Genomic DNA, 23273 nt, shown 5'->3' with positions numbered 1-23273 from the left:
AAACTCGAGGAACATGAAATGGGGCTCCATTTTTTCCTTATGACAATGTGAGCCCCCAACTCTGTCTATGGGGGAGATCCCATAAGCACTGAGGCTAGAGCAAAAGGCCTCAGCCTATTTTCATATAAATAATGAAGAAGAAAGTAACTAGAAATATAACCTTAGTAGTTATTTGTTATTCATAGGCGATCTTAATTCCTTTACTAATGCCTCTCAGGAAGTGTGAACCTGGGGTGACATTGTGAAATGAATGACACTAAGGCAAGATGCTCTAAGCCCCCTGTCACACCCGCATAAGGGCTGCTGGAGGGCGCCTCGGCCGTGCGGCAGCGCTAGCACTGTGAAAGCGCCCGCTGTTTAACCAGCTAGGGAAGGAGGTGTCCAAAATGGCCGAGACATCTCCTTCCTGGGGAAGTTAGGAGAAAACTCCGCTTATCCAAGCTCTTGCGGTAAGGCCTGATGGCTGTCAGGGAGGCCCGCAGACATCCGGGGGCTTAACTGTCTCTATGTGATGCTGTGCTCCAGTGGTCACGCTCCATGTCCACTCTCACACCCTGCTTCTGCACCTGGCTACTTTTGTCTCAGAAAAGATAATCAGTAATAGTAATGTAAATCTTAATGTTTTGGTTCTTTCTTCATAAGTATGGAAAAGGTGCTGATGCATTATGCTCCTTACCTCACTTAAGGTACCAGAAATTCCTGAGCCCCTACCTGAATGACACGCGATATACTTGACCCGATCACTGCCACCCCCTATCTAGTCTCTGACCACCAAGGCCATGCCCTACGTACCCTGCCCCTAGATTTGCAACTCAATAAAAGTGAGAGTGTCCTGGCATTCGGGGCCACTGCTGGTCTCTGCAGTTTGGGTAGCAGTGGACCCCTAGGCCCAAACTCTCTTATCTCTATCTCTATATCTTATGTTGTTTACTTCTACAATTTCTCATCTCTGCACCAGCTGGGAGCGGCTCACAGAAGCTGGACCCTACAAATCTGGACTCCAGATCTAGTGCTCTCTTCTTTAGCCTGCAGGAGGGCAAGGACTGTGTCCTTTTTCATATTGGTGCCAGGTCGCAGAGTTGGTGCTCAGAGAATATTTGTGGAATGAATGGATGAATGAATGAACATATGGAGGAAGGAACTCTGGCCATCCAGTGAGATACATCAGGGAAGGCTTGAGGGGATATGCATCGAGCATAGCTATGAAAGAGGCAGGGGCATGGGTGGCGAAGATGCAGAGAGGGCTCTGTGGTTGAGTGGTTGGAAGAAGGCTGTGGATTCCCCTCTTGGCTTGGATACCTCTAATGAGATGGCCAGGCTGATGCTGACTTGGAAGGGCCCTGACTTGGGAGAAGGGAAGTCTGTGGGACTGAGGAAAGTCATACAAAGACACAGGCCCAGAGAGGGGGCTTCCCCCCTTATATTTTGCCTCCTTTCCTCCAGAACTTGGAGTTGGAGACATTGCTAAGATTCCTTGAGTCCCTAGGGCAGGGTTGGAGGTGGGGTGGCCGGGGGGGAAGTTCTAACAAATGAGTCTGGACACAGGCATGTGGAGTGTGGCCCAGAGAGAAGAGGAGTAGGGGAAAACATGGATTGCAATCTTTGAGAGAAGGAAGTTCTATTTTGGGTGACTTCAAAATCCAGCCCCTCTGCTGGCCAGGTTCGCAGCAGACCTCCCCTCTGAACAAGATTCCCTCATCCTCCCTTCTGTGCACTGGCTTCTGCTCCATTTCTGACTCATGTCCCTGCATCCTTTAAGACTTAGTTCATTCGCACTTTGGTGTTCTATCTCTTGGTATTCTTTCCGGCATCCCAAACCTCCCCCCAGCCTTCTTAAAGAAGGCATCCCTAAATAACAGCAGCAAAAATGACACCTGCAATTTATCCACATTTCCACTATGGGTCATGCACCACCCCAGCTGCCTCATGTGCCCTCCTTCAACTCACAAGGAAAACGTTAGGTCATTATTGCTGTGATCTCTAGTTGACAAATGAAGTCAGTGGACGTTAACTCCTAGACTGAGCCCCAGAGAGGTCAAGTAAAGCAGGCAAGGTCACATTGTTAGTTGGGGCAAAGTAGTACCTACAACCCAGGTATGCCTCACTCCAAAGCCCCATGGTCATCTCTTCTTACAGCTACAGAATGTTCTCTCTAAGTCAGAAACTCCGTAGTGGGGCCCAGCAATCTGCATTTTAACAAGCTCTCCAGGAAATTCTGATGCACGATGAAGCTCACGAATGGCTGGTTTAGCTGATCTGGCTCCAACCTGGCTGCAAACCTCCAAGTGTGGAGGCTTCCTCACAAATTTCCTCCAATTTAGGGTGGCCTAAATTGGGGGAAAGCCCATTTGTTAGCTGCCATTACTCATCCTTACTATTCTATTTACTAGCTCTGGACATTGGGCAAGATACTCAAGCTTCCTGAGCACTTTTTTCCATGGTTGTAACGTAGGAACAATTCCATCCCTTCTAGAGGCAATGCCCTGGTTTCTGGTTTTCAAGAGAGGATCGTCTGTGATCGTCCATATTCAGCACCTTAGCATCACCTGGGGAACTTTTACAAAATATTAACGCCCACTCCTTCCCTTCCCAGACTAAGTCAACGTCTCTGGGAGTGGGCCAGGGGCATGAGTACACGTACATGTGGGTGGAGAACCCTGCTGCCCACTCTCAGGCTTCTCCCTCCCCATGACTTCCTCAAGGGAAGAACCGAGGCGTCTCCAACTGGTGACTCTGGGAAAAGTTATGAGCTGGGCCTGCCAACTGCCTTCCCTGCCCCTCTTGGGTCTGCCGCCTGCAGGATGGCTGCAACTGACTGGCTCTTGGCAGTGAGGTCAGGAGCCTGCTCCTATGGGGAGGTCCATGGTCTTGTCCTATGCCAGGGATTGGATGTGTGAATTGGCCTCATTCATGGGTGGAATATTAGGAAATGCATTTGGCCAGTGAAGCCATATCCTCCCAGCAGCTCTATCAGAAACATAGCTGCTGTTTTGACCTCTATCAGAAGCTTCATGTGTCTATTTCTCAATTGGTCCTGAACTCAAGCATGAAGGGGAAACTTTTATGTATGGCCCCTACAAAACCCCAATGCCATATATTTTATGGAGTTACTGCTGAATTTGATGAGATTGCATATTCAAGCCAGTTAGTTGGTGGTCAGTAAAGGTTTGCTGCACCGGAATCAAAACAGGCCCCCTCTGATCAGTCCTATACTCTCCCTGTGGGATGGACCCCCCAGTCTCCAACCACCTCTACCACCAGCCCATGCCTGACAGATAATTCCCTAATCACAGCTTCACTCAAGTCAGTCCACGTGGAGGCCTTCTGGTAGGGATTTGCAGAAGATTGGCAGGTGAGAGAGGAGCACGGGGATTTTGAGTGAGGCTTGTCAGGGTTCTAGGCAGTATTGCCAACAGCTAACAGTCTGACCTCGCCTGGTTTACTCAGCCTCTCTGGGGCCCAGTGTCTTCATTTGTCAACTTGAGATCACAGTAATAATGACCTCACGTTTTTCTTGTGAGTTGAAGGAGGACACAGAGGCACCCAGGGAGGTGCATGGCCCATAGAAGAAACGTGGATAAATTGTAGCTGTGGATTATGATTGCTATTATTATGAAGATGGAGCTACCTTTTCAAACAAATTTGCAGGTGATGCTGATACTGCTGGCCCAGGGACAAATTTTAAGATAACCAGCGCTCAATGAAAACAAAATGCAGGTGAGCTCTGACTTTAGGGAAAAGCCAAAGGAGAAATGAGAGGGGTGCAAATGGAGTCTAGCAGAAAGGGGTCAGCCTTAGCTTGGGCTGGAGGTCAGCCAAGCTGGCGGGAAAGGACAATACCTGAGAGAAGTGGTTCCAAGCTTAGAGCATGTGCAGGCTTACAGAGCAAGTGTGAGGTGAGTCCACCACACTGCCAGCTAATTGCAGGAGGCTCTGCACAGCCAGTCTCCCAGATGACAGTGAGGGAAGCCCAGTGTTCACACAGGTGAGCACAGACTTGGTGCAGGAAGCATCTCTAAGTAGAACCGACCGAGTATGAAGACTGGATAATCTATAAAATAGAGAACTGTGTGTGGGTGTTGGAGTGTGTGTATTGGGGGAGAAGAATGGGCGTTTAAGACAGCTGGGTCATGGCTGGGTGCAGTGGCTCACACTCATAATCCCAGCACTTTGGGAGACTGAAGCAGGCAGGCCACTGGAGGCCAGGAGTTTGATACCAGCCTGGGTGACATGGCGAAATCCTGCCTCTACAAAAAATCCAAAAATTAGCCAGGTATGGTGATGCATGCCTATAGTCCCAGCTACTTGGGAGGCTGAGGCAGGAGGATTGCTTGAGCCTGGGAGGCGGAGGTTGCAGTGAGCCGAGATTGCACCACAGCGCGCCAGCCTGGGCAATAAGTAAGACCTCATCTAAAAAAAAAAAAAAAAAAAAAAAAAAAAGATAGCTAGGTCAGAAGCTGCCTCTAATCCTGGCTCAGTCAGTTTTGTGCTTGTGACCTTGGGAAGGTTGCTTCACTTCACTGAACATTGGTTTCCTTATCCTTAAAATCCAGATGCTAATACGTTTAAGAGTTGTCTTGTGAGAATTAAGTGAGATAGTTCATATAAAATGCCTGCCGTATAACAGTATTTAAGACAAAGGAAGAGTTAAAGATGCTTCTCTTTGAAGTTCAGGGTGGTCCGAAGGGGGAAGGAAAGGAGAGAAATCAGTTGTGGGGGAAGTTGGTGGCACTAGCATAATAAGCACATCTGAATAGAAATGTAGATCGTTGGAAATATGGAGCTGGAGATGCGAAAAGGAGAATTTTGGAGTGACTGTTGCTGAATTAGTCTGAGGTAAGGGGATGGAGGGAGTTTTGGAGGGGAGAAGATAAGGGATAAGCCCAGACATCCAAGATCTGCACCTTGCCAAAGCCCTGGTCTGTCTACTATGTGCCAGGCTCTGTGCTGGGCACTAGGGTTCCCGTTACACTGTGACACTGTCCCTGACCTAACAAGATCGCAGCCCAGGGAGAGTGACTGTAATTCAGGAAACAATAGATCTGCCTGATGTTTGATTATGGGAGAAACACAGGATGCTGAGGAGGAGGAAGGAAGGCAGGGAAGGCTTCCAGCAGGAAGTGAGGCTTGCCAGGTGTTCTGGCTGAGGGGCTCCAGGGGGAGGGGCTTCAGGGGGAGGAGTCTAGGAGGTAGGGGTCCTAGGTGGAGGGTTCCATGGTGAGAAGCTCCAGGGGCAGGGCTCCAGGGGGAGGGAACTCCTTGGGGAAGAGTTGGGGAAGGGCTCCAGGGGGAGGCGGTCCAGGGGCAGGATTCCAGGGAGGGGCTCCTGGGGGGGCGGGGCTCCAGGGGGAGGGCCTCTACCTGGAGGGATTCCTGGGAGGGGAGGGGCTCCAACCTGAGTGGCTCCAGCTGAATCAAAGAGGCTAAAGAGAGCGTGGAGTTCTTGGGGCAGGTGGATCAGATTTCACATTGTTCACAACTTGAGGAGGGAGAACTGAGAAAAGGCCTCTGAAGGGGTGACTGGATGGAAAGAGGCAGCACACAGCAAAGTGCACTTTCCAGGATGAGATGGGTAAGTGGCTTCGACACTGGGCACTCAGGAGGGGGATTCCTTCAGTGGCAATAATCGAGGCAGAGCTTGCAGGGATGTCCGGGGTGAAAGGCAATTTAGAAATGGGGAGTCAATTCAAGGACTGTTCTCATGGCTTGGGGATTGCCCTGCGTGCTTAGAGGAAATCTCAGCTTCTGTAGCCTGAAGTCCTGGAGCCAGAGTCTCACTTCCTTTACAGAAAGCATCCCTCAAAACACACAGAGGAAAAATATCTCATACCTTTTACATGTAAGATGCCTTTTGTTGACAGTGAGCAGGGGGAAATTAAAAACAGAAATGAAACAAACAAATGAAAACATCCTGCATTTATCTGAGCATTCCAAGATCTGACTGAACCATGCAGGTTTATAAAGAAGCATTCCTTTCCTGCTTGCTGAGACTCACTTGAGACACCTATTGAGGGTGTCTGGCCATGGCCTGGATTCCTTCATGGATTGAAGGATCTGAGTCATGGGGTTGGCCATGAAGGTTCATTCCTGGGGATTGAACCACTTTCTCCACTCCGCCTCTTCCCACACACTGCCCCTAGATGTCATTCATTCAGGAAAAGCTCACGGAGGACTGAGGAACTGCTGCAGACATGCCACTGTGCCAGGAGCTATTCTTGTGGGCTCAGAGTCTAGATGGGGGAGATGTTAATTGGTATAAAAAACATGAACATGGCCAGGCACAGTGGCTCACGCGTGTAATCCTAACACTTTGGGAGGCAGAGGCAGGCAGATCGCTTGAGGTCAGGAGTTCAAGACCAGCCTGGCCAACATGGTGAAACCCCGTCTCTATTAAAAATACAAAAATGTTTGCTGGGTGTGGTGGTGCATGCCTGTAATCCCAGCTACTCTGTAGGCTGAGGCAGGAGAATAACTTGAATCTGGGAGGCGGAGGTTGCAGTTAGCCGAGATTGTGCCATTGCGTGGCAACCTGGGGGACACAGACTCCATCTCAAAAAATAAATAAGTAAAAATAAAAAACAAATGAATACAAGATATCAAATAACATAAAGTGCCATGAATATACAGTGAAGTGTTCTTTAAATAGTGGACAAAAAGTGCTTTGAGTTTATTTAAGAGAATTCAGGTAGATTGAAATAGTTAGGAAGGCTGCTTGGGGAAGTTGGGATCTGCAGTGAGGATGGATGGGAGAAGATGGGGAGGAAGCAAGGGAGGTGGGCATGAAATTGGAGTGCGGGATAATGCTGAAAACCCACATGCAGAATGAGCAAGTCTATTCTTTACTATGTTTCAAAGCTAAAATAGTCTCCTGCTTTTATTATTTATTTAACTTCAGAAGGATATACAAGCTTCGTGTATGCTTAATGTCATGTCATCACATTGATGATCTGTCTTATAATTGATAGGGTCAAGAATTCAAGAAATACAGCAATTCATTTTTATTTCATTTATTTATTTATTTATTTATTTATTTATTTATTTTTTGAGACGGAGTTTCACTCATGTTACCCAGGCTGGAGTGCAATGGCACGATCTCGGCTCACTGCAACCTCCGCCTCCTGGGTTCAGGCAATTCTCCTGCCTCAGCCTCCTGAGTAGCTGGGATTACAGGCATGCACCACCATGCCTAGCTAATTTTTTGTATTTTTTTTTTTTTTTAGTAGAGATGGGGTTTCACCATGTTGACCAGGATGGTCTCGATCTCTTGACCTCGTGATCCACCTGCCTCGGCCTCCCAAAGTGCTGGGATTACAGGCTTGAGCCACCGCGCCCGGCCAAGCAATTCATTTTTAAAAACGTATTTTTTTTAATTGACAGATAACACTGTAGCAATTCATTTAATCCTTTAGCTCTTATCAAGTTCCTGCTGTGTGTATGGAAAGAGCCCTGTGGGGGGAGTTAGAGATAAAAATGTCCCTGCCCTTTAGGAATTTCAGTCCCTTGAGCAATGGTGCATTTAAGGAGGAGTGAGTGGGTCAACATGGCTGGAAACCAGGGAGTGTGGAGTGGAGAAGTTGGGTGTGATGGGGAAGAAAGATCAGGGTGAAGGGTAGCCCAGAAGTTACTGAGATCTAGATCAGGGCCACTTGAGCAGGAAGCCACTCCAGATTAAAGTAACTTGTCTCTGTTCAGTCCTGACCATTCAGAGACTGTGGGTAACATTTTTGGAAACACACAGGGAGTGGCCAGCTGGGCCGCTCTTCCTGGGAAAGACTGCCCATGCTGGCTGCCGGAGAAGATGGGCAGGGCCAACTGCATGATTTGCGGGGCCCAGCACAAAATGAAAATGCGGGACTCCTTGTTCAAAAATTAGTAAAAGTTTCAAGACTGCAACAGCAGTGCTTTAAGCGCAGGGCCCTTCTGAATATGCCCAGCTCGAATACTCAAGAGGCTGAGGACAGGACAGCCTGGATCTTTCTGTGACTAAGTGTGTGGTGAGACGCTGGGGCCAATTGCTGTCTGTGACTAGGGACGGGGTTTCGTTATGCAAGCATTGAGTTCTTTCCTGTGTGCTGGGATGGGGAAATGGGGAAGAGATGGGATGTGTACCACAGGAGGTGCTATGGCTGTGGGGGTGCCTGTGGTGTACAGAGATGCTGCCATTTACAAGCTGTGCTCTGCTTACAGTGGGAAGGCTGTATCTGAATGTTGGAATCCGTCAGACTGAGGGCACATGTTTTACCAACTTTACTAACTTGGGCAAGTTACTGATCTTCTCTGAGCCTTAATTTCCCTATATGTAAAAATGGAGATCATATTACCACTTTTGCAGGATGTTGGGATACTTAAATGATAGGTATAAAAGTTTGAGCTTAGTCTAGCTTTTAGTAAATACTAGTATTCTCTTTTCTAGAAATATGCAAAATATTTATGTTTTAAAGTGTGGAGCGTGGAATAGTTTGGGATACATTATTGTCAGTAACTTGTTTTTTCTATCTCAGGCTCAGTGGGGATGCAGCTAAAACCTACCACCCTGATTTCAAATAGCAGAGGCAGGGGGTTGGGAGGAGGTATGCCCTATTGTAACATACACCCAAGGGAAACCCAGTTACATCTGCTGGGCACCCCCCCACACACACACACACCTGGAGCTAAATTGAAGCTGGGTTGGAATGCAATAGTGTATTACAGGAAGAGCCCCAGTTTGGGCATTGTCTCCTGGTTTTGAACCTCAGGGTCCTTATCGGTTGAAAATTCTGACCACTCTGGTTTGTTGTAAGATTAAGTGAAATGCATAGTGGATACTCAGTCTCCAGTCTGTGGTGGATGTAAGCATTCTTTGAATGGGTCTCTGCTCCCAGGCCACAATGCGGTTTATGGGAAAAAGAGGAAAAGACATTGCATTTCCTAAATATTATGATTGGGCAACTACTTTCTAAACAAAGTGCGGGCTGATTAGAAATTGGCATGGGGGCTGATTTTCAGTAATCTTACTATTTGTTCTTCTCATATACTTTGGGGAGTTGCCTGGGTCATCTTTCTACTTAGACTTGGAAGTGGGTACAAGAATGTGTATTTTTGCTTTTTGGAGATGAACACACATATATGCACACCACACATTCACATGTACATCACCTACACCCCCACACACATACATATATCACATACATACCACACATATACACCATGCACACATGCCACATGTGCACAAAACCCATCTACACACACTACACATGCCACACATATACACCACACGCATACATATACCACACATGCACAAACACCATCTACATGCACCCCTCACACATACACATACCACACTACACACATATCACACATAGACACCACACATACACAAACCCCATCTATACACACATCACACATATGCCATGTGTATACACCATACACAGATTGTGCACATACCACACATGCACAAACCCTGTCTCCACACACATCACGCATATACCATGTGTATATACCACACAAGCACACCACACACCACACACCACACATACGCCACATACACAAACCCCATCTATACACACGATACATATACCATGTGTATACACCGCACACCACAATCACACACATACCACATGTGCACAAACCTCATACCATGCATGCATAAACCCCATCTATGTATCACATATATACCACGCATATACACCATAAATAGGGACACCATACACCACGCACACATCACACTCATGCACATACACATGTACACACGCTACACACATATTACACATATAAACCATACCACACATACACCACACACACAAACCCCATCTGTACACTCAGCACACACATACCACACAGAGCGCGCACACATAACCTACACACACTCCCTACATACACATACGACACACACCACACATATACCCCACGTGCACACCACACACACCACACCACATGTACACAAACCCCATTTACATACATTCTGCACATAACATCACACATACACATATACACACACCATATATGTACATATACATTACCTACACACACACACCCCCCTATCCCACCCTCACAAATGCCACACATATACCACATACACACACCACACATACACACACCACACACTACATATACACATGTACGCACACCAGAAATGCACATATACATACACCACCTACACACACACCACACATATGCACCACATGTACACACACTGCACAACACATACACCACACCACAGCACAGACACAAAGACACACCAAGCATATGCATACACACACACCACCTACACACACACACCACACATACACATACTTGACCTATGCACACCACACACACATTCATTACAACATCACACCACACATACAGACACCACACATATGCATATACCACCTCCACACACACCAAACATACATGTACTCCACTTACACACATACTACACATACATGCCACACATACGCCACACACATACCATACATGTACACACACCACAGATACATGCCACGCCTAAACATGCACACACCACACTACACATATGCACACCACACACATACAATACACACACCACACCACACACTCCATCTACATACACACCAACATACTACACAGACATACCACAAATATACAGACACATCACACCACACATACACATAGCACAGACGCATACCACCTGCATATAAACCACATCTACACACACACCGTGAATGAACATATACCACCTACACACCACACATACACATATGCCACTCCCCCCACACACCACAGATACATACCCTACCTACACGCAAACCACGTGCACAAACACGCCACCCACGTATCACATATGTACATCACACCACACATACACATATATACACACATGCACATATACCACCTACACACACCACACATACACATACCCCACCTACACACATGCCACACACATAGTACACATACATATCATACATACACCATACCACACATACACATGCCACATACACCACCTGAACACACGCCACACACAGCACTTATACATGCATGCACACACCACACATATACACATCATACCTCACATACATATACACATACCATCCATGTACATACACCAACTACACACATGCCACATATACACAAACCCCACCTACACACACACTATACATACCACACATATATATCACACCACACATACACATACCACAAATACCACATATATCCACACCATACTACACATATACATGTATACACACCACACATACCACACATATCCACACCACACCAGACATACACATATCCACACACCATACCACAAATACACATATACGCACACCACACATATACATACGCCACCTACATACCTCCCACATACCACACACATCACACATATATGTACCATACCACATACAGACATACATATACCATGCATGCACACACACCCAAGTACACATACTACCTACACATACATAAATATACACCATACCACATACATGCAGAAATACATACCACACATATACATATACCCCCTACACATACACACTATGCACACTTACCACTCTCCACCTCTTCACCTGTGGAGTCGAAGATGTGACTTCCTGTCTTCTCTCTCCTCCTCCTCCCTCTCTCCTCTCATCTTTAGTGAGCATCTTTTGTGCTTGTCCAGTGCACAAGGACTCAGGGTCCCTCCTAGACCCCACTCCATCCACATCCCTCCTGATGCTTTGTCCTGCAAACTCCATTCCTAGTCCTCTTTGCCATCTCGTCTGCCTCTAAGAAATTTCTGGAGTGTGACCTAGGCTGTGAGTGCCCTGTTCTTACCCACCCAAGGGCCCTAGGCTGCTGTCGATTCAGCTGAACCCAGGAATGCAGAATCACTCTGGAAGCATCATCCAGAGAGCTGTTTGCAGGGTGGCTGGGAAAGAGGGAAAAGAGAGGTTGGCCCTGGTCTCAGCTCGTGATCATGTGGGGCTGGTCTGGAGCCTGGTGTTTGGGAATGAAACAAATGCATCCAAGGCATTTGAGAAAAAGGTGGTGAGAATCAGTCACAGGATGGGGCATTAGGGATTGAAGACAAACGACAAAAGGGTCTCTGAGCTTGGGAGACTGTAGCTCTGTGAGGGCAGGAGCTGTGTCTGATGAGTTTACCTGCACGTGCCCAGCCCCAAGAGCAGTGCCGGGCATAGAGTAGGTGCTAAAAATCAATGGCGGTCGGATAAACGAATGAGCAAATGAGTGAATGATGAACTAAAGGGAGCTTATGGGTTAGGATTCCATTCAAACAGCATCATTTAACACCTTATGCACTGTCTGACACAGATCCTGGTGACAGGGGAAGAAGAGACTCTTAGACAATGTGTAGTTTGATTGGCTCATCTACACACGAGGCCCAAGGTACTTACGCTCTCTTGCCCCAGGTCATTCAGGTAGGCTCGTAGAGCAGCGTTAGCACACAAACCTAGGTCCCCTTGTTCCTAGTCTAGGGTTCTTCTTTTAAGAACAACATTTTTTATTTTCCTGAGAAAAATAATAAATGCTCATAGTAGGAAATTTGGAAAAATTAAGAAAATCACCCCAAGCCCTAGCAACTCAAAGATAATTACTTCAGGCTTTCATACAGGTGTGCATCTGTCTCTCTCTCTCTAACTGACCTGTATTAACCCATCCTTATGTTTTACTATTCCAGGTGTTTTCAGTCTCTTACAGCACCGATAACCCTGGGTTGGACTTCTGTTCTTGATCTTTGGTCTGAGTCATCCCAGCGCTCATTCCGCTCTATGATGCCCCCTCTAACCCGTGTTTATGAGCAGAGGGCTCAGGGTGGACTAGAACTCCCATGACGATGCAGTTCTGCAGCTCTTCCTCCAACATTCGGACTTCCTTTATCATAACCATGTCCACATTTCATTATATTGATTTGTCTCCCTTTTCAACCAGACTGAACTCATGCTTCCTATATATTTTTACAGCTCTTAGCATGGTACTTAGGGGCCCAACAAATATTTGTTTGAAAGAATGAATGAAGTGGTGAAAATGTACGCACAAAATTTAGGAGGAGGTAAGGCGTCACCCTGGATCTGTGTTTTCAACCACGTTTGCCTTCCAGGGGCCAGCTCAGCTCGCATCCCACCCCCCAGTTCCTGCCCATCCGAATCTGCCCTCCCTGAGGAGATGGACCCTGCCTGTGGGTCCCGAGGCAGGAGCAGGGCCTTTCTGGTAGAAAGGCAGGAAGGGAACCTTGTTCTGGAGAAGGTGCAGCCCCGGGGGCTAGGTGGGACCATGTGCACAGGCCCTGCTAGATTTCTAGGGTGGGCTTGGCTTGACAGAACCTTGAGGTCCTTCCCTCAAGAGTGACATAATGCTGTTTGTGCTGGGACCTTGGGAGGGAGGACCAGGAATCGTAGCCAATGGGGCTTCTTCCAGCCCTGGGCTGTGGAATGGTGCTGAGCCCTCTGTGATGGGTTGCCCTGGTGGGAGAGCTGGGAGTGGAGCACGGAGGAAAGCTGGAGGCTTTTTTCTCTGCACCTTTCAGTAACAGCAGACCCATCTGTGTGAGCCAGAAGAGGGGCCTGGCTTCTGGGGAAGCAGATGGGGGAGGCCTCTGGTTCTCCTCTATAAGGTGATTTCCCTTTGGCCAGGAGCCCCAGACTTCTGGCTCTAATGGGTACCAACGACATGGGCACTGAAATTCCTTCTCTTTCATTTCATAGCTGTTGCCCAGAGAGCTCCCCACACTCCCCAAGTTCATCATCAGCGCAGGTCCTTGCTCTGCGTGTGCGGCCCCTCGTCCTCTCACTCACGTGTCAGCACCCCTTCATGGCACCACCAGCATCGACCCCTTCCTCTCTATTCTTGGCAGGTCAGGGCCTCATTCCCTTTTACCCAGACACACAGACTTGCCTCCTAACTCTTCCCCTCTTCCACTTCTCCCACATGTCTTCCCACCCATACAGTGCTACCAGAAATGTCTCTTCTAACCCCAGACCTTAAAAACTCTCTCCTCTACTGTAAGTCAGTGAGCTAATCGGCCACAAGCAGCCCATTCTTCAATGGCTTCTTCCTGCTTTGCTTGTCACTCAAGGGCCTCCTTTTTCTGGCTGTAGTTTTGGTTCCCACTGCACCTCTTTGAGTCCTGAGAGGCGCAGTGGGAATCACCCTGGAGCTTCTCATTTGTTTGGGCTGTCGTTGGTGCCAGGTTCTCATTCTGGCATGCTGCTTGTTGAGAATGCTTTCCTGGACAACCCCTGGTCCCCTGGCATGTGCTGACACCCTCCCTTCTTCTGAGGCTCGGCTTTGATGACACTTCTTCTGGTGAATGTTCCACATCCCCCCAGCCAGAAGTCACTCTTCTCCACCTGTAGTCCCAGGGCCTGGAGCCGCACCTCCTTGCCTCCCTTACATCCTAAGATCTGATGTCAGCCTCATCTAAGACACCCAGAACATTGTTTTATACGTTGCATTTACTTGGTGGGTGGGTAAATAATGAATGAATGAATTAATTAATGCTTGACCATGACCTTGGAGAACTACCATTTGCTTGTTTACTGCCCTAGTGATTCAAAGAATCCTTTATTCTCTATCATTTCTCAAAACGAGAAAAACAGTTGGAAAACCCTCAACCCCCGGCCTCACCCCCAAATTTGAGAAATGTCACTTTGAGAGATTTTCAGTTTCACTTTTCTGGAAAGATGTTCCTTTCTCTCCTTCCTCTTCTTGGGTCTCAGCGATGCCTCCCTGTGTCTCCCACCCCTAGGCCTGCACAGAGGGGACTCAGAGGCCGAGAGAATTTACTTTTGCTTTCTCTGCCTTTTCCAGAGCACAGGGGGAAACCGTAATTTAGGCGGCTGCTAAGAATAGCTCCCCAAATCCTGGAAAGAGCGTGTGCTTATTTTTGAAAGTGCTCCTTGTCTCTTCTCCAGCCCTGCCCGAGTCTCACAGTATAAGTCAGTAAGTCAGATTGTTCAGAGCAGCAGCGGCATCTGGAAACATGGTTTGAGTTCCTAGGTTCACACCTAGCGTCCTTCTGAGCCTCAAGTTTCTTCGTCTGTAAACAGGGAAGATGAAAGTTTGAGATAAACCTTGGACATGGTAGTTGTTCAGTAAATGATAATTATATCTTTATTATGGTTGGAATTGCTGGATTTAGAGGGCAGCGCTCTCAATTTAATGGGTCAGATAGGACAAGTGAGGAGCCAGTATGATATATTAAGTGGAATCATATGAAATTGGTATTTGTATGCGCTAAAAATAATTGGATATTTTCAGTTGCATAGGAATCAATCCAGTAATCCAGGGATTGGCAGTCTTTCTGTAAAGGGCCAGATAGTAAGTGTTTTTGGCTTTGTGAGCCATACGGTCTCTGTGGCATGGTATTAGCTGCAGACAATGCTTAAATGAATGGACGTGACTGTTCCCATAAAACTGTATTTACGAAAACAGACTGTGGGCTGAACTTGGCCCCTGTAATATCTGCCAAGCCCTATAGTAATATGTAAAACTAATGAAATTACAGAAAGAAAACTCTCTGTAATACCATCAACATTCAGGTATCTTCACAAGCAGAGTAGCAGCGTATCTGTATAGGTAATAATAGTCTTTACTTTTACTGGGCTCTGTTCCAAATGCTTTACAAATATTAACTAATTAAATACTCCCAACAACCCTATGAATTATTTGCTATTATTATTTCCTGTTTTACGACTGAAGAAACTGAGGCTCAGAGAGGCCAGATAACTTGTTTGAAGTCACCTGGTTAGAGTTGATGTTGAACAGAATTCAACCGAGCATGTAGGGTAGAGCTGGGTGATGGTAATTCAGCAGCTTCAGGGAGGAAGTAGATGGATTAGAGTTAAGAGGGACCCCCAGGCCTGCTTGCTGTCCACCAGCATGAGGAGATGGACTGCAGAGGCTTGGGGTGGAAGCAGGTGTAGTATAGGTGGACAGTGGGGAAATGGGTGGGCAGAGGGTCTGGTAGTGTCACTTGGGACACTTGGGATGGAAAAGCCTAGACTCTTCCTTTTGAGAGCCAGGCCCCAAGCTGGGCCTGGGGCCATTTCCTGGGTGACGCCCAGCAGCACATGGCATATGGAGGGTCAGCGTATAGGGAGCAACGTCCGTCCGCCTGTGGAGCAGGAAATGGTTTACATTCCTTATGTTCCATGCAGCAGCTCTGGGAAGCTCTAGGCCCCATTCCCAGCCCCAGCCCCAGCCCCAGGGGACCTGGTGGGGAGAGGAGGGCAAAGGAGCAGGTTCCCCAGGATGCCTGCAGTTCTGCCATCAAACCAGGGTGCTCGCATACCCTTTCCATTTCCTTTGCCTGTTGATTTAGCCACCAAAGGATAAAGCCACTGGTCAGGACTCTGTGCTCACACATGCCATGCTCTTCCTTCTGTGCCTCTGCTTATGCTGTTCTCCTTGCCTGGAGTACCTTCTCCCTCCCCTTGTAATGTTCCTTGATTGTCTCCTCTCTTTCAAGGTTAGCTCAAATCCGTTCCTCCTGGAAGCCTGCCCTGACTTCCCCTTTACTCCCTACCTCCAAGGCTGGACCAGGTCCCCCTTCTCAATGCTTTCCCAAACACCTCACTCTCTAACTCTCTTCATTGTCACTGCCTGGACTCCTCTTGCTCCCCTACTAGAAGGAGACCTTTAGGAAAGGGATCATGCCTTGTTTACTCCTGGGCCCTCATCACAGGTCAGGGTTCAACACATGGGCTCAAGCTGGTCAAAAGCACATGTGTTTGAATGAGACACTACTGTCCTCAAACCCAGCCCTTTCACTTTCTAAAACTTGGTCTTTGGGCAACTTGCCTGACCTTTGAGACTCTTAATGTCATCATCAGTAAGAAGGGATCATGATATTATTGTAGAGTTGGGGGAATAAATGAGATAATGCAGAAAATTATCAGTACAGTACCTGGTTCCCAGTAGGTACCTTGGAAGTGGCCAGGGAGAGGTAGTCAATACCATGTCCTTGTCCTGTTACTCCTCTGTCTGGAGGGAGAAGATAGGAGGCAATTTGAATGTCCCAAAGCCATAGCATTGTCCCCAAGAGCTAGAGGAAGAGCTCATGAGTCAGCTTTGGTTCTGTGACAAGACCACGAGGCTTAGAGTGAGAACACTTGCTTGTGAGTCCTAGCTCTGTCTCTTAGCAGCTGGGTGTCATTGACCAAGCAATGTAACAGCTCCTGAAACATCAGGATTTTTATTGGTAAGAGGAGATGATAATAACCACCTCACAAGGTCGTTGTGAAGCTGAAATGAGATTGCCCACCTGTCAAAACACCTGGCCCAGCTCACAGGAAATGCAGAATCGTGAATTATTGAATATGAATCTTTATAATACTTGAGAAAACTCTGAGCAGACTTCCTGGACATGTGCCTTATGGCTTAGCGGTTTACAGCTTTAGAGTCAGACAGTCCTGGGTTTGAATCCTGGCTGTGTCCCTAACTAGCTGTGTGACCTTAGGCAAGCTACTTAACCACTCTGAACAACAGCCTTTGTGGCTTTTGTTTTTGTATTTGCGTTTTTGGTATTTATTCTCCATAAGTTCTTTAAAGCAAAGCCAACTATTTCAGAAGTTGTTGGGGGAATAAAATGTAGACGAAGCCAATGTCTGGCACATAGAAAAGTTTCAAGTGTTAGTATCGTTCTGTTTCTGTGTAAGACTCAGGGATAAGCACTGATGATGTGGGGCTTTTGAAGTCCTGAAATGTAAAAGCTGGTATGTGCAGAGGCTAGGGGTTAGGGTTTGAGGGTAAGGGCTAGGATTGCATCCTTACCAACCAAATGGAAGGAATGAGCTCAAGTGGTAGGAAGTCCTTCCTGGCTTGGAGAGCAATGTGGGGGACATGCTCAGTGCAGGCTAAGGACAGCCCCTTGGGAAGCCTTTGGGAATAGGATTGCACAGGCAGTGTGAAAGGTCAGGGCTAGTAAAGTCCTTGGAGGTCTTTAGTCCAACCCTGCCATTGCACAGAAAGGAAATTGAGGCTCAGAGAGACTAACACTGTGGCCTGCTGAACCCCTGCTGGGGAGTGACAGAACTGGGAAGAGTAATGTGCTTTTGCTGCAATGTAGAGGAACTTTGACTGTGATGGGTTCGGTCAGGCTGGAGCCATGGGAGGCGTTGCTTAACAGGCTGTGACCTATGGTCTGATGTCTTAGGCCAGTTGGTCTGTGCTTGGGGACTAATAGTCCTGAGGGGGCCTCATCCCCACAGGAAGAGGGGAGGGAGCAAGGAGACAGGATGTGGAGGGCAGGGAGCTGCTGGCGCTGGGGAAGTTTTCGTGGAGAGAAAAGTGGGTGGAGGTGGGGGCAGTTTAAATCTCTCTGGCCTGAGTTCAAGTCCACTGGGTTTCCTTCTGTCTTTGCATCCCCTTTCTCCAATTGCTTCTTAATTCTCCTCCGAGGTGGAAACCTCATTACTCCTCTTCTAAAGAGGTTTTGCAGAAATGAATTGCTAAGGCCACTTCACCTTTCCCTCTCCCTGTCCAGGGCCAGTGATGAAGATTTGTTTATTTTTCTACCTAGAGATAGCTCAGAGCCCAGGGAAAAGCCCAGCTCCTCTGTCCTAGAGGAGGGCAGAGCCGGGTGACTTCTTAAATCTGGCCAGACAGAGTCCCAGAATGCCAGGCCTCGGCCCCATCGTTGCCTGGAGAAGGGCTGAGGGTTGCAGGCTCTGGGCAGGCCGAGTCTCCCCTTGCTGGCGATGATGGGGCTGGAGGCCTGCCGCAGGGCGGTGGGTGCTTCCCCTAGTGTGTGCCCAGTGTGCTCCAGGCATTTCACTTCTGCTAATTCCTATATTCCTCACCGAAATCCAGTGGAGAAGACCCTGTGATCAGGGTGTCACAGATGAGGAAACTGGGGCTCCAAGAGGTAAAGAGTACTCACGGACACCAGCTGAGAAAACCAAGGTGAGGGAATCCCAGTTTCCCGACTTCAAAACCTCTGCTGCCCACCCCGCCCTGCCACTAGGAAGCTGGAGTGAAAGAGGCGTCAGAGCAGGAGTGGGTCAGGAATTGGGGTTCAGAAGATAGAAGCAGCTCCTATTGACAAGGAGAAGCAGGCGACCTTCGGAGCCTCTGTAAACCTCTCCTGCTCTCTAGAGGAACTTCTAAACTAAGCTGTTGAGATTGGTCTGCTCTAGTGGAGGGAGGCCATTGGGGAGCTGAAGGCAAGGTGGGAGAAAAGTCCCATTAACGGGGGAGACAAGGTCTGTTGGGCAGTGACCGGACCACAGCCTGGCTGCTGGAGTCCTGAGTTTTAATCCCAGCTCTGTTCCCAGGCCTGTGACCTCAGAGAAGACAGTTCCTCTTTGGACCTCAATTTTTGGATCTCTGCCATGAAGTGACATGATTTCTGGGGCCTCTTCCAGCAGAGATCCTGTGATTTTAGTCTTGGATGTTCAGATGGGGCCTTAAGAAAGGGGGACAAGAAAAGACTTAAGAGGGTTTGGTTGGGAGGGCGTTGTCCTCAGGAGCATAAACATACTTGGGAGCTGTCACACACGCAGCCCCTCAAAAAGACACACATGCAGCAGCCCCCTCGTGCATGAGGTCCTTCTCTTGGGGGATGGTACTTCCTGTTCACAGGGTCTGTGTCTACTTCTCCTCTCCTGAGGACCACTGTGCCTCACTCCTTGTACTCAGGGGAGATGCTCTAATAATTAACAGGCATGGCACAGGCTCCGGCCAGTCAGAGCGGTGGTGGCTGTAAACAGCTGGTGTAAGACTGTGCCAAGGTACGCTAGCTATATACCACCCTTGTTCCCACATGTGATTCCTCTGGTAGAGCCAAGAAAGGTAAGAGGGAGACAAGGGAACAAGAGGCTGGGGAATCAAAGGCAGGAAGAGAGATCACAGGTTCTCCTGTCCCTCCTTAGCACCCCGTGGTGCTGTCAGCCCAGCCTCCTCACTGCCTCTCAGAGCTCCCTTCCCATGCCTAGTGCCCTGAACAAAGCAGTCTTGCTCACCAGCTGCAGCTGCATTTTGGAGGCTGATGGAACAAAGGGGATCTGGTCTGTATTCCACGTGATCATCCCACACTTGACAATGGGCAGGGGACCCCCAGGGATTCCACCCCTATCTCACGGCAGAGTTGGTGCTTTACTAAGCCTAATGGGAAGAGACCAAGGCTTTGTCTTACTCACTCTTGGCCATTAGCTATCAAGTCCCAAGGGAATCCCAAAGTCCCCTTCCTCTCTGTTTTACTCTGCTGCTAGCCTACTCCATCCAGGGACATGGCGGCAAAGACCTGGATTACCTGCAAAGCAATCCAGGTCTTTGCCGCCACGTCCCTGGATTGCTGTGCTAGCCTGTGGGCTGCTTCTCCTATCCTCAGCCTCTAGGATGGTTCTCTTTTTCCTTATAAAGTTTCTTGATTGCTTATCAGTTGCTAGTAGCCTAGATTTTCATCCATAGTTTTTGACTGATTAATAAGGACCCCTCTTTCCTCGTTTTCCATGAGCATAGGTCATTTCCCAATTGGTCAAGAGATATTTATTGAACCCTCATGGAGCATAAGGCTTTTATTGGCTATAGAAATGGGGTCCAGGCGTGGTGGCTCACACCCGTAATCCTAGCACTTTGGGAGGCCGAAGTGGGTGGATCACAAAGTCACGAGATTGAGACCATCCTGACTAACGGTAAAACCCCGTCTCTACCAAAAATACAAAAAATTAGCCAGGCATAGTAGAATGTGCCTGTAGTCCCAGCTGCTCAGGAGGCTGAGGCCAGAGAATCTCTTGAACCCGGGAAGTGGAGGTTGCAGTAAGCCAAGATTGCACCACTGCACTCCAGCCTGGTAGACAGAGCAGGAGACTGTCTCAGAAAAAAAAAGGAAAAAAAAAAAAGCAGGTAGGGGCGGGGGAAGTCTGTCCAAGAAGCAGGAGAACACAGCCCCTGCCCTACAGGAGCCCTCACTATATTTGTGAGAGCCAGCAGCAAAAAGATAACCAATAATACAAGGCAATCTTCCATAATGTGTTATTTGAGGCTTTCTTGGGCCTACTAAAAAGTCTGTCACAAAGTTTATAAAAAAAGATAAAATAGAGCTGGTAAAAAATTCTAGAATGACAGTTAAAACAGAACATGATGTATGAGAGGCCAGATGAGATTAAACTAAATTATTAGCTAGGACTTAGGAAATAAAGCAGTGTTCTCTAGAAGTTACCTTGAGTTCACTAGGAACAAATTATGCCACATTTATCTTATTTTCTCTTTTGATAAGATTCTAGAGCTTTGTTCAAAGAGTGTCATAGATTTAGCATATCTTGACGTTCCACAGGGCTTTAGGAGAAATCTCTCATGTTGACTTTATAGAAAAGAGGGCTAGATGAGAGCACAGTCACATAGATTTAGAGCTGGTTGAAGGACTGTCCCCTGAGAATACTGACAAAAGTTCCCTGGTATTCCTACATCATTAGGGTCTATGTCCTTGATGTGGTCAACATTTTAGCAATGATGTGGGTGATGACTACAGTGGCATTCTAATCTGTTAATGATCTGAATCCAGGAGAGATAGCTAAGAATCAAAATTCTAAAGTATCTTGACTGTAAACCAATGATATTCAACAGGGATAAAAACAGAATCCCCAATTTATGTCCAAAAAATTAAGATCTGTAAGTATGGGATGGGGAGAATCTGGCCAGGTAGCAGTTTGGTGCATAAGCTGTGGTCTCTTTACTGAACCCCCTTAGGTTGTCAGGAACCAGTGATTGAGGATGGTCCTGCCTCTCAGGAGGCCTGGGTACTGATTGTTAGATTTAATTGATCTGTAGGGCATGTAGCATCAATGACGGTGGTAGTGTTCCTTCTCAGGCTGGTCATCCTTGGCCTAGGCTTTCTTAGTGGTGAGCCAGAGACTTAACCCTTTCTGTTCCAATGACTACTCAGCTGTTAAATATCCATCAGTTCTGGTCTCTGGACAGAACGGTGTCCTTTGTTCTTGGTTGGTATGAAAAGAAAACCTGAGCAGATTTATTCCGTATGTCAAACGCCATTCCAATGATCAGTCCTATTTCTGTACCCAGGCTTCACTCTGATTCCCCTGGGTAACTCTCTGAGGACAACTGGCCTCTTCCTTCTAGAAGGATCAGTGAACCACTGCCTGTTGCTATTTCACATTCATCCAAGCATGCCTGAGTACAGAAGACAGAGCAGATCACTGTACAAGTCTCTGTAGCATTCCATCCCCTCCTCCTCCGGAGACCCAGGCTCTAGGAGCTATGCCACAGCATTAGCTCAGTGTTTACTCTGCCAGCCTTCTTCCCCTCTTTCCTCCCCACTGGACTGTGCCTTCAAATCAGTTATCCCCAGACCCTGAAATGAATCCAGTGAGTAAAGGAGCCTTGCTGGAAGCTGATCTTACAGAAGACAGGGAATACGGTCCTGTCTGTACATTCATGGAAAGTCAGCTCTGGCCACCTGGAAGTCCCATTCAGTGACTCCAGCCTTTGTCCTTCTCTAGGGGGAAGGAAGGGGAATGTGAAAGTGTGTTGGCAGGTAACACTCAGAGGGCATGGTTGGGAGGATATGTAAATACCTCCATGTGGAAAGAGCTGGAGGGAACAGATGGAAGCTGTGGGAGGAAGTGGGGGGCCTTTGCTATTGGATTGAGGGCTCCCTGCAGCCTGTGGGACAGAGGTCATGAAGGCAGAGTGACCTCTGCCCTGGCCTATCTGACCGTATGCCTGACCACCCTGTGTTCTCTCTTCCTGTCCAGATCACAATGAGGACCTAGGGCATCTGCCTGCTGACACCTCCTGGCCTGCAGTGACCATGGCCCCTCGCAAGAGGAGCCGCCACGGCCTGGGCTTCCTGTGCTGCTTCGGGGGCAGTGACATCCCCGAAATCAACCTCCGGGACAACCACCCTCTGCAGTTCCTGGAGTTCTCCAGCCCCATCCCAAACACAGAGGAGCTCAACATCCGCTTCGCAGAGCTGGTGGTCAGTGAGAGAGTGGGGAGGGACGGTGACAACGGGGAGGAGGGTGGATGGACGGGCAGAGCTGGACAGAGGGCAGGGCCTATGTGCTGGGGCCTCCATCTCTCAAAATTCCTCTTGGGAGGAGGTAGGTCCCCAGGATACCTCAGCTATGTGGGGGAAGCTGAGTCTCTTGCTGGGAAGGACACCATAAAGTGTGTCCCCAGAACAATGGTCCTCTCTCCTCTCTGCATTGGATTATAGACCACGTGGTGCAGTAGTTGGGTTATCATAGGAAGGAGTAGCTCTGGGTTTTGCAAAATAAGATGGTGAGACATCTCAAAGAACATCAGCACATTTGACACCTTTCTCTCTTCTGCTCTTTGGAGTTTCCCTGGGAGCTTCTAATGTCCGAGGCACAAAGAAG

The 23273-nt window shown here is 48.0% G+C and overlaps 1 protein-coding gene across 6 annotated transcripts in view; it reads left to right on the top strand.

Annotated features, from left to right (window-relative positions):
- DAAM2 (dishevelled associated activator of morphogenesis 2) overlaps positions 1-23273 on the top strand; it is a 117911-nt gene that overhangs the window by 46737 nt on the left and 47901 nt on the right. For 5 of the 6 annotated variants that reach the window (XM_037732504.1, XM_037732503.1, XM_017511767.2 and 2 more), the window contains exon 2: positions 22647-22870. In XM_037732504.1, the coding sequence (XP_037588432.1) occupies positions 22647-22870 (224 nt within the window). Of the gene's footprint in view, positions 1-12893; positions 12986-22646; positions 22871-23273 lie in introns of those variants that run through there. The other variant, XM_017511765.2, reaches the window with a different exon arrangement.

The sequence above is a fragment of the Cebus imitator genome, unplaced genomic scaffold (genome assembly GCF_001604975.1).
Source record: "Cebus imitator isolate Cc_AM_T3 unplaced genomic scaffold, Cebus_imitator-1.0 Scaffold451, whole genome shotgun sequence".
NCBI lineage: Eukaryota > Metazoa > Chordata > Mammalia > Primates > Cebidae > Cebus > Cebus imitator.
The sequence above is the reverse complement of the archived record's forward strand: the minus strand, read 5'-3'. Positions and strand labels throughout refer to the sequence as shown.